Below are 12777 nucleotides of genomic sequence, written 5' to 3' on the forward strand. Positions count from 1 at the left end.
AAACTAAATGTTTTGGATCTTCAATTATTGTATGATAGCTTCCTATTTCTAGGTGTGCTGACAACATTTGGAGTTTGGAACGCATACTGTGGTTACTTGTGTGAAGAGGGGTGGAAAGGGTTAAAGTGGATTTGCCCGGGACCCAGAAGCAGTGAAGCATCCAATTGCAATTATGATCTACACTGTGAACAAGTTGCCATTCTGAAAAAGCCAGGCATCGGACATGTAGCAGCATATCTGTCAGGAATACCTGCCTCTGTTTGAAATCTGGCTGTGGAAACATCATGTGTGGCTGGCAACCGGCTGAAGCCTTCTTTCGTAATCATCGCTGAATAATACAGTGCTTCTCTTCGGGGAGGAGAAGAGAAGGAGCTTCTGCAATACTGACTTCAGCAGATCAGGGTCCGGTATCGTCGTCTCCGGTACAGTGACAAAAATAATGCATCACCGAAAACTGAATGACTCTTAGTGGCACTCGAGGGACTATAGCATTCATGATGTGACAGTCCGGGAGCAGCAGTGTTTATTAATGACTTATCACGGCAAAGGAGCAAGCTCTTCTGGGCTGTTACCGTCCTCCTCCCATCTGGAGCCTGGACCCATCCCATTCTGAATGCATCGAGGCACCCATCCCTGCTTTAATCAAGCTGGCTGAGGTGCTCCCGCCCGAATGAACTGCAAACATCCCTCGCAACCCGCGGATGGACGGTATCTTGCCAGAGGGGAAACATTCTAACCAACTGAGTACTGTTGTGGGGAGATGCTGTGATTAAGATGCCGTGAGTCGTCCTCAGGTAAGTTCTGATTAATCATTGTTCTTTCTTCTTCCCACCACCCACCCCCACCCCCACCCCTTGCATCCTCTCCCTTCCACTCCCAATAACAGCTCGGAGCTGGCAGGCAATGCTTTGTCGCTGTTCTGGAGTGGAGTTGTACTGATTATTTTAGTTGGCCCTGTATGTTAGGCCAAAAATAAACCCCTTATCTGATGGCCTGCTTTTCCTGCCCACAGTCCCAGCTGCATCATGTCTACAAAAAAAACAGGAGATGAAGACGAGGTTTTCGGTAAGTAGATGCTAATCTACATTTTAACTGAGTCTTTAACCATTTATTGAAAGCTCGGCAGTCCAAATTCTTATTCAGAGGCTTCTTTCTGCTTTTGCATCCTGACCCTTTGATGTCAATTTGCTCAATCAATCAATGTAATCAATAATTTAATCAGTTTTCAACATGAGAGTGCGAGACAAGCAATTCTTAACAGTCCAGGGCAATCCTAAAAGAAAGTAATCTCTGATTGGTGTTTCAAAAATAAACAACAGCGTGCAAATGTTTCTTTGAAGGAGGAAATCAGTCATGACAAGATTAAGGAAGAAGAATACTTTAAGAGGAGTACCTCCTTATATTTGTAAGTGTGTTCGCAGTGAGAGTCACGACCTGATTTTAAGCATTGGGTCCTGATGAAATTGTGCTCTGTCTTATTGAACGTGGAAAGGAACTTTATTGGGGATGGAGAATGTGTAATCACCCCCCACACAAACCTGCCTCCAACTCACCGGCGAGTCCTTTGGCTGTAACACAATATTGTTTATCATGAAATAGCCTTTGTTACAGTCCTGTTGTTAATTTGATTGCAACAAGGGCTCTTAAATCTTTAATGAAAAGAAAGTCTCTCATTAGCCGCCACCACACAGTTAATGGGCTATATATGTGCATGTATAGAGAAAACATCACACAGAATAGATCAAACCAAGCCACACATTACAATCAATCACCAGAATATTTTAGTTCCAGTTTTGTTTTCCAGTTTATGTATGAGTGTGTGTGTGTGTATATATATATATATATATATATATTTTAAAATTGGTATATGTTGCTGGAAAGAAGAAGAAAACGTTTAAAGGAATGTGATTAATTCATGGTTTTAAAATGAATAAACCCTGTTGTTTATTGAATAGGTCTTGATCCAATCTGTGGCTCTTTAAAAACATGGTCTGTTGCACCCTCTTGAATGACTGGCTTGACCCTTTTAAGGGGATTCTGTATTGAAAAGATCACCTTCATTTAAACGTGGTCCTGCGGCTGACTTTGAGTAATTATCTGGACAGTGAATGTGAGATTACTCCCATCAAAACCAAACTAAATTGAGTTTGGCTATTTCCCAGAATATTAGCTGAATGTATCGATATCTGATGTCTTTCCAACGGAGAAGCAAATTACCTAGCGTATGAAGAGCATTGCTTATTAACTATTTTGCAACTTATTCTACGCGAGGTAATGAGAGTGTTGCCACTTCCTCATGTTGCCGTTTCTGCTTTGGAATTTAGAAACAAAAAAAACCCCAAATGTTTTGCATATTTATCAGATGGTTTATGACCCACCATAACAATTTGCAGATACTGCATTGGACAACACAATGCAATATATTCTAGCGCAGAACAAATGCCGGTGTGACTTTAGCAGCTGGTAGGATATCCTGTAGTTCATATTTTGGTGGTTATCAGTAGCATTAATTCGCAAGCCTTGGAATCTAGAACAGATTCCATCCACGATATGTAAAACCATACAAATGTTCGACCTGTGAAACTCCACTGTAAGTACAGTTTCCTTCCAGCATTTCTCTCAAAAACAACCAAACGCCACAACTGTGTGGAAGTGCAAGCTCAGCTAATTAATTGCATTTCCACCACTTGGCAGCTTATTCTGCGAAAAAGTAGCTAACTGCAGAATAGAGTGTAAGAATAAGAAAATAACTGCAGATGCTGGTACAAATCGATTTATTCACAAAATGCTGGAGTAACTCAACAGGTCAGGCAGCATCTCAGGAGAGAAGGAATGGGTGATGTTTCGGGTCGAGACCCTCGACCCGAAACGTCACCCATTCCTTCTCTCCCGAGATGCTGCCTGACCTGCTGAGTTACTCCAGCATTTTGTGCAGAATAGAGTGTTATGGTTACAAAGAAAGAACAGATTAAAAAAAGATGCAAGCGCCATAACCAGGTAGATAAGGAGATCAGGAATTTATCCTCAGTCTGATAACAGCGAGAAAGAAGCTGTTCTTGAATCAGGTGGCACGTGGTGTCAAGCTTTTGTATCTTCTGCCCAATGGGAGAGGGGAGAAAGGGAGAATAACCAGGTTATTAGTGGTCCATGATTATATTGGCTGTTTTCCTGAGGCAGCATGAAGTTTAGTTTAGTTTAGATTAGAGACACATTGCGGAAACAGGCCCTTCGGCCCACTGAGTCCGCACCGACCGTTGATCCCCGTACACTAGCACTATCCTACACACCTGGGATAATTTACAATTTTTATTGAAGCCAATTAACCTACAAACCTGTACGTCTTTGGAATGTGGGAGGAAACCCACGCGGTCACGAGGAGAACAAACAAACTCCGTACAGACAGCACCCATCGTCAGGATCAAACTCGTGTCTCTGGCGCTGTAAGGCAGCAACTCTACCGCTGCGCCACCGTGCAGCACAAAGGGCCCCAACCAGGCAGATTTGGAGATCAGGAATCCGTCCTTAGTGTAAGGATCGGGTTGCATTCACATCTCTCTGCAATTTCTTGCTGTCTTGGGCCGAGCAGTTGTAATGCATCCCGACAGGATGCTTTCAGTGCCCTTCTGTATAAATTGGTAAGGTGTTGGAAACATGCAACATTTTCTCAGTCTTCTGACGATGTAGGTCCGCATTGAACCTATTTACATCGGCGAAACCAAGCGCAGGCTCGGCGATCGCTTCGCTCAACACCTGCGCTCGGTCCGCATTGACCAAACTGATCTCCCGGTGGCCGAGCACTTCAACTCCCCCTCCCATTCCCAGTCTGACCTTTCTGTCATGGGCCTCCTCCAGTGCCATAGTGAGGCCCACCGGAAATTGGAGGAACAGCACCTCATATTTCGCCTGGGCAGCTTGCAGCCCAGTGGTATGAACATCGACTTCTCCAACTTTAGATAGTTCCTCTATCCCTCTCTTCCCCTCCTCCTTCCCAGATCTCCCTCTATCTTCCTGTCTCCACCTATATCCTTCCTTTGTTCCGCCCCCCCCTGACATCAGTCTGAAGAAGGGTCTCGACCCGAAACGGCACCCATTCCTTCTCTCCCGAGATGCTGCCTGACCTGCTGAGTTACTCCAGCATTTTGTGAATAATTCTTCACTGTAACATCATTGTGGTTGGACAAGGAAACATTGTTGGTGATATTTACACCTAGAGATGTGAATCTCTCACCATCTCCACCTCAGAATGGGATGTGTACTCCACTCCACTTCCTGAAGTCGAATAACTACTCTGCTGTTTTGCTGATATCGGAGGAGAGTTTCCTTTCCTTCCACCATGTTACTCAGGTCTCTATCTCTTTCCTGTACTCTGTCTTGTCAGTGTTTGAGATCCGGCCCACTACTGTGGTGTCATCTGCACACCTGTAAATGGAGACCTGAACATAGTCGATAGAGCAAGATTTGGCTGCCCAGTCGTTAGTGTGTAAGGAGTATAGTAAAGGGGTGAGAATGCATCCTTAAGGGCCACCAGGTTTGGGAATTATCGTGGAGGATGGTTGTCACCAATGCTCGGTGCTTGTGCTTTATGAGTCAGAGGGTTGACAATCCAGTTGCCGATGGGGATGCTGAGTTTCAGGTCTAGAGGTTTGGAGATGGGTTTGCGGCAACAATTCAAGGCTGGTGAATCTTCTCTGCGGCCTTTCCAGAGCAATCGCATCCTGCACATCTCGTTTAAAGTTTGCCCCTCTCACTTTAAATCTAAAACCTCTCGTCTTTGGCATCTCCACCATGGGACCCAGGTTCTGCCTGTCTACCCTACCTGTTCATTACATGTCTCACTGCGTCGCTCTGTTATGTGGAGGTTCTCACTGAAGCAGATTATTAAAGCCAAACATTTCCAGGCTGTTCCCATGGTAGAAACACATAAAGTGCTGGAGTAACTCAATGGGCCAGGCAGCATCTCTGGAGAAAAAGGATAGGTGATGTTTCTGCTTGGGACTCTCCTTCAGTCTGAAGTGGTCCGACCATAATTAGGCCATTCAGCCCATCATCTACTATGCCATTCAATCACATCTGATCTATCTTTCCCACTCACCCCGTTCTCATGGCTTCACCCCATAACCCCTGACACCCGTACTAATTAAGAATCTGTTCATCTCTGTCCTAAAAGTATTCATCCGACATCACCTATCCTATTTCTCCAGAGATTCTGCCTGATCCGCTGAGTTACTCCAGCACTTTGTGTTTATCTTTGACATAAACCAGCATCTGCAGTTCATTGTCTCTTCCCAAGGTGGGCCTGCTGAGTTTCCTGACTCCCTTTCCCACATGGGATGAGCTCCTGGCCTATATCTCTCTGACCTCAACCTGTGCGTCTCTTCAAGAGGGTGTTGCCCCTTCTCTTTGAAGTTCGTAAATTATAGGAGCAGAATTAGGCCATTCAGCCCATCGTCTACTATGCCATTCAATCACATCTGATCTATCTTTCCCACTCACCCCGTTCTAATGGCTACACCCCATAATCCCTGACACCCGTACTAATTAAGAATCTGTGAATCTCTGTCCTAAAAGTATTCATCCACTTGGCCTCCACAGGCTTCTGTGGCAATGATTCCACAGATTTACCAACCTCGTTAAGAAATTCCTCGTCATCTTTCTAAAGGTACATCTTTTTATTCTATGGCCTCTGGTCCAAGACTCTCCGACTAGTGGAAATATCCTCTCTGTATCCACTCTATCCAGGCCTTTCACTATTTGGTAAGTTACAATGAGATCCCCCCTCATCCTTCTAAACTCCAGTGAGTACATGCCCATTGCCGTCAAATGCTCATCATATGTTAACATATGGGATCAACCTCCTCTGGACCCTCTCCATGTTTGAAGTCCCTGTTTCCTCTGTGGGGGGGGGTCAAAGTTCGCATTGTTGCCATGGAGAATCTGGCTTCAGGAGCTAAAGTCCTGGCCTGGTTCCCACACACCACAATACTGGCCGGGATCTTGTCAGGAATCGTGCAGGTTGAATGTTGGCACTTGTATCTGTATCTGAACCTAATGCTGCTTCACTCTGGATATTGGGCAACTTTACAATTTTTCATCAGGTACCAAACTGGGCATTGGTTCAAAACAAAGGCATATATCAACACACCAACAATAGATACAATCCACTTTCTTTGTATTTGTGTGCCATAACCCTTCTTGCAATGTTGTAAAGTGGTGATTCGCTTACGTAATCACCACTGGAAGTTTTGTTGCCTCCATCACAGTGAGGGGGTGTTTGGAGTCACTGTGATGGACGTTTGTGTTGGGGTTATGTGTCTTGTGTTCTTTCTTGTGTGTGACTGCTATGTAGTTTCGTTCGGTACCTTGGTACCGAATGACAAATAAAGCTCTGTTGAACTGTTGAACTGTTAACCATGTATTGTTTCATCATAACTGGGGAAAATCCAAAGTGAATTCAAGGTGGTGCAGTGGTAGAGTTGCTGCCTTACAGCGGCAGAGACCCGGGTCCTGACTACAGGTGCTCGCTGTACGTAGGTTGTACGTTTTCCCTATAATCACATGAGTTTTCTCTGGATGCTCCGATTTCCTTCCACATCCCAAAGATGGGCAGGTTTGAAGGTGAATTGGTTTCTGTAAATTGTTCCTACTGTGTCAGATATAACTAATGTATGGGTGATTGTTGGTCAGCATGGACTCAGTGGGCTGAAGGGCCTGTTTCTATGCTGTATCTCTAAACTAAACTAAACCAAACTAACGAGGATCCATCAATGCTGAACTTTCCCATCTCTTGTTTCCACCTAACCGCAGTGTGAGTTCAGGTGCTCCCCAGCTCACGATGGGGCTCCGTTCCGAGAAAACAATCGCAAACCGAAAAAATTGTAAGTCGAAATGCATTTAATACACCTGATCACGCGGCCAGAAAGTCGAAATATCGCAAGTTGAAGCATCGTAAATCAGGGAACATCTGTACTCAAACCTGGAAAGAACAGGGTCAGAACGTCAGGGTCAGAGAAGGGCACTGCTCTGGAATTTAGGTTTTCTCAACAACGGTCGACGAGAATGTCCTTAATTGTTTATCTCTTAACACTGAAAACTATTTTGTCACTAAAACATGGAAACTTTAAGAACCAATCCAAAAATTAAAATACTGTTATCAGAAATGCAAAGAGATAATACTGGAAACTCTCAGCTGGTCGGGCAGCACCTGTGGAGAGAGAATCTGAGTCAAAGTTGATGGCCTTTTGTCAATTTTAACTTGGGTCTCTGGCCTGAAACATTAACTCTAATGCTGCCTGAACAGCTGAGTATTTCTACATTAGACTTCTAGTGTTACCCAATAAATAATTGTATCAGATTTATTAAGCAACTGGAACACCAGACTCAGGAACAGCATCTTCAGCTCCATTATTCACCTCCACCCCATTGAGGACCTACCTGTAAGACTTTGTCGAAGAACTGATGGACTACAATGCTGAGAACTATATTCTGCAACTTCCCCTTTGCTCCGTCTATTGTATCTGAGTTTGAACTGGTTGTATCTATGTATGGCACATCTAATCTGTTTGGATAGCATGCAGAACAGATCTTTCCACTGTGCCTCGGTACATGTGACTATAATAATAAACCTAAACCTAAGCCTGCGCTTGAAGAAGTAAAGGCAGTAATTTCTAAAACATAACATTTCTTCTACAATTGCAAATAACCACACAGGAGCTAGAATGTGTGTAATTCATGACAGAGTTTAAGTTCTGATCTCGCTGTGTTTTTGAAGCAGATTTCTAGTTGTCTAGTGGTACCCCATTTTATCTTGCTCCAGCCCTTAAAAGATACCAAGGAGTAGTATGTCCCATTGTGAACCTAGTGGGAAATTTCTATGGATCCTCATAGAAATTAGTATTGGAATAGTTTCGTTTAGGTTAGAGATGCAGAGTGGAAACAGGCCCTTCGGCCCACTGAGTCTGCACCAATCAGCGATCAACGCCCACTAACACCACTCGACATAGTTGGGACAATTTACAATTATGCCAAGCCAATTACTCTACAAACCTGTACGTGTTTGGAGTGTGGGAGGAAACCAGAGCACCTGGAGAAAACCCGTGCAGATCCCACGGTGAACGTACAAACTCCGAACAGACAGCACCTGCAGTCAGGATCGAACCTGGGACTCTGGTGCTGTAAGGCAGAAACTCTATCGCTGCACCACCCTGTGGTTTATTAAAGTATTGGTTTATTATTGTCACATATATTGAGATACAATGAACAACTTTGTTTGCATACCATCCAGTCAAATCATATCATGCATATCTCTGGAGATCTGTCCAGGGCCCAGTGATTTCATGCAACCACAAGGAACGCTCATCAACACTGCTACATCCTCAGATGTTTGAGGAGATTTGACGTGTCACTGAATACTCTATCGAACGTCTACAAGTGTACAGTGAAGAACATATGCAATGGTTGCATCAAGGCATTAACTCGAACACCCAAGATCGAAGGAGGCTGCAGAAAGTGGTGTATATTGCCCGGTCTGTCATAGGTAGTGGCTTTCCCACCATTGAAGGGATTTACAGAAAGTGTTGCCTCAAAAGAGCAGCCAATACCATCAAAGACTCACACTGCCCTGGACAAGCTTTCCACTGCCTGGTACCACCAGGAAGAAAGTACAGAATCCTAGAACCGTGACTTCCATGTTCAAGAACAAACACACCCTATCTCAACAACGATCTACTATGGACTTTGTGCCGGAGGCCTGGGTTCCATCCTGATTACGGGCGCTGTTATACGGAGTTTGTATGTACTCCCCGTGACAGTGTGGGCTTTCTCCGAGATTTTCGGTTTCCTCCCACACTCCAAAGACGTTCAGGTTTGTAGGTTAATTAGCTGGGTGTATGTGTAAATTGTCCCCAGTCTGTGTAGGATGGCGTTAATGTGGGGGGATCGCTGGTCAGCGTGGACTCGGTGGGCCGAAGGGCCTGTATCCGCACTGGATCTCTAAACTAAAATAATCTAAGCAAACATGAAGAAAACTGTACAAAGCCTCTTTCACAATATTTGATGTATCAGAAGATTTCTTTCAGCTGTTTATACCGTTGCCAGTTGTAAAGAATGTCACCTACACTACATTTTTAACAATTAAAAGAATAAGTTTCTATGGGCAAGAATAATATTTAGCAAATGCACCTGCAAAATTTATATTTGTGACAAAAGTTCACACAAAATCTATCTAAATCTAAATTAAATACTTGTTCTAAATTCTGAAAATATACCTCTACAAATTTCTGGGATTTATTTTCCTGTCAAGTCGATACATCTCTTTCAAGAAGCCCATTCAATTTTTGCTTCATAATGCATTAGCTGCAGTCCCAAGTTTCCCCCTCATCCTGCAGTGCTTTTTAATTCAGCAACATGGTGGCGCAGCAGTAGAGTTGCTGTCTTACAGCGCTTGCAGCGCCGGAGACCCGGGTTCGATCCCGACTACGGGTGCTGTCTGTACGGAGTTTGTACGTTCTCCACGTGACCTACGTGGGTTTTCTCTGATATCTTCGGTTTCCTCCCACACTCCAAAGACTTAATTGTCTTCTGTAAAAATTTAATGTGTCCCGAGTGTGTGTAGAACACCAGCGGGAATCGCTGGTCGGTGCGGATTTGGTGGGCCGAAGGGCCTGTTTCCGCGCTGTATCTCTAAACTAAAATCTAGACCACTGTTATTTAGAATTGACAGATGACGTTTTAGGTCAGAACCCTTCTTCAGATTTACTTTTTGAGTCTGAAGAAGTGTCTCGATCCAAAGATGCTGCTGAATGCTTCCAGCACTTTGTTTTGGGCTCAGGATTTCAGAGTCTGCGATCTCACTGTTATTTACCTGCCAAAGCTCACTGTTCCACTTGTTCTTCAACCATACTCCTTGTTCCTGACACTTGCTTCTAATCCCCTCACTCTCGCCAGTTGCCTTCTTTGATTCCAATCTGTCCTACTTTAAAAAAAAACTTTTTATATAAACCTCATCCATGTTTGTGACATACATACAGCCAATTAAAACAATCTTCATTCTGCACTTTTGTTACTCCGTAAACGAGTCATCATTTATGTAATGTTGCCGATTAGGAATTTAATAGTTTCTTATTTTATTTACCAGTTTTGGTTATTTCAAACCATTTTAATTGTTCAGTGATATTTATTCCCATCTTCAACTAAAGTGCAGTTTATTACTAATTATAAACAGTGCTACAATTATCTAATTGGTTTGGTACTTTATAATGTTTTCACTCTATCTAATAAATGAGTAAATTAAATTAACCTATTAAATGAATTTTCACGATGTGCCACCAATATAATTGCTTTATTCAGTAATTACTTCCCTAGTCTCTCCATTTAATAATTTACTCTCTCAGAGGATTTAGCAATGGATGTTAGCTTTGTAACATAATGACGTGAGAATACGTAAATTTATTTGCACCATATATTTCAAAAGCCCCATTTGGGCATCTTGATTAATTTAAGAAACTTTAGTTTCCAGACTATGGTTTCCATGGCAACTCTTCACTCTCCACAGAGAGAATCAAAATGGCAGCTGTCTATGGCACGGTATATATTTGTACCGACCTGTCACAGAGTTCAATAAAGTGATTAATATCATGCCTAGCTCTCACTGAAGGGTACCAAGGCTAATAGTTTGTTGGCTCCATTTCCTTCTGCAGACGTGAATATTATACAAAAAAAAGAAAACTTCTGGGGAAATCATTTTTGCAGAGCTCAGGATTTTCTTCAGTGTAAAATGTAGTAGAATGAGATTGGGTGTGAGACCTATGACCTTGTTTGCAAAAAAAATGGAAATACCACATACAGAGGATTTGGGGGGAGGGGGGGTTGACAGAAAGATGGTTGGAACAAAGCCCAAAGATAAGAACAATAGGTGTGAGACAGCTCTGAAGAGCTGCAGATTGTGAAGCCAGACGGAGGAAAGTAGCAGGAGCGGGGAGAGGGGTGGAGGGGAGAAATAGGTGGGAGTCCAGGCAGTTTCGGATTTCCACAATTACAGACAGCAAGTATTGACCATTTGGCAAATCAATAACAGGGGCCCATTGTGCAAAGAATGAAGGGGGAAGTTGGATTTTCAGAAAGTAATAGAATGCACAATCAATGCTGTTACACGTATCTACTTTGACAGCAGGCATCAATCCATTTAAGTGGAACTGTACTAAGCTTGCACAGTAAGCATGTGAATGAAGGGAAGGGAATTACCTTTCAGAACCTGGACAGAGAGCTACAAATGCAGAATTGCCACCTGCACCTACCTGTTGTGGTGAATGAACACGAGGAAAGTACTTCCGTGAATTACAATAAATTGGTACATTTTAGGGCGGCACAGTGACGCAGTGGTAGAGCTGCAGCCTTACAGTGCCAGAGACCTGGGTTCAATCCTGACTATGGGTGCTGTCTGTAGAGTTTGTACGTTCTCCCTGTGACCGCGCGAGTTTTCTCTGGGTGCTCCGATTTCTTCTCACCTTCCAAAAGACATAAAGGTTTGTAGGTTAATTGGCTTTGGTAAAATTGTAACTTGTCCCCAGTGTGTAAGATAGTGTTAGTGAACGGGATAATCTGTGATCGGCGCGTGCTCGGTGGGTCAAGGGGCCTGCTTCCGCACTGTATCTCTAAAGTCTGAAAGTGTTAAAGTGTAGGTACTGCTGAGATGTGTCCTTACAAGGGTGGTGGAGGAGGCAGATTCAATAGTTGCATTGAGAAGGTTTCTGCTAGGCACATGGATAAGCAGGGAATGGAGGGATAGGGATCATGTGCAGAGGAGATAGGTTTATCTGGACATTATGTTCAACGCAGACAGTGTGGGCTGAAGGGCCTGTTCCTGTGGTGTACTGTGCTACGTTCTATGTTCTAAGTGTAGACATTTAAAGCCTGTTGTTGGGTAACTTCAGTCTCGTTTAGTTTAGAGTACAGCATGGGAACAGGCCTTCAGCCCACCGAGTCCACGCTGATCTTTGATCGCCCGCTCACACTAGTTCTACGTTATCGTTATTTCTCATCCACTCCCTACATACTTGGGGCAATTTACAGAGGCCAATTAACCCACAAATCTGCATGGCTTTGAGATGTGGGAGGGAACCGGAGCATTTGGAGAAAACCGATGTGGTCATAGGGACGATATGCAAAATCCTCACAGACAGGATTGAATCCAGGTCGCTGGCTCTGTGAGTCAGCAGCTCGACCAACTGCGCCACTCAGCCGCCCTCCAAGCTAGATGTTTACAATGCATTCCAAATGTTTACAACAGCTGCACTTATTTCATTGATTTTGACCTTAAACTCTATGGCTTCAGAGTGTGGATTACTATATTCAGAGTTTGTTTGCAGCAGGTTATATATGTCAAATAAAATTCCAGATACCAGCTTAATTCACCTAATAATGAGAGATGCCGTAATAATTTATATTTCTCTTTAATACGTGTGACATTGCTTAGTTTTAAAATAATTGCACTAAACTATTACTAATATGTGCAGTAGTAAGTTTGTGAAGAATTTGGAAGTACACTCTGGAAGTAGATTACAATATATGGAGTATACAAAAGTGAAGCCCAGTATTGAGCTCAACTCATGATTTCTGCTCTGTCTAAGCCTCCTCCAACGTTTTGCACATTGTACAATACAATACAATACAATACAATACAATACAATACAATACAATACAATACAATACAATACAATATATCTTTATTGTCATTGTACCCAGGGGTACAACGAGATTGGGAATGCGCCTCCCATACGATGC

The 12777-nt window shown here is 43.3% G+C and overlaps 1 protein-coding gene across 3 annotated transcripts in view; it reads left to right on the forward strand.

Moving 5' to 3' along the window:
• The first annotated feature begins 218 nt into the window (after nucleotides 1-218).
• The window catches only part of samd14 (sterile alpha motif domain containing 14), a 128159-nt gene continuing 115600 nt past the window's right edge, over nucleotides 219-12777 (forward strand). For 2 of the 3 annotated variants that reach the window (XM_078424589.1, XM_078424591.1), the window contains exons 1-3: nucleotides 219-794; nucleotides 1013-1065; nucleotides 6805-6875. In XM_078424589.1, the coding sequence (XP_078280715.1) occupies nucleotides 6833-6875 (43 nt within the window). In that variant the 5' untranslated portion in view covers nucleotides 219-794; nucleotides 1013-1065; nucleotides 6805-6832. The remainder of the gene's footprint in view (nucleotides 795-1012; nucleotides 1066-6804; nucleotides 6876-12777) is intronic. The other variant, XM_078424590.1, reaches the window with a different exon arrangement.

Source organism: Rhinoraja longicauda, chromosome 29, assembly GCF_053455715.1.
Source record: "Rhinoraja longicauda isolate Sanriku21f chromosome 29, sRhiLon1.1, whole genome shotgun sequence".
Taxonomy (NCBI): domain Eukaryota; kingdom Metazoa; phylum Chordata; class Chondrichthyes; order Rajiformes; family Arhynchobatidae; genus Rhinoraja; species Rhinoraja longicauda.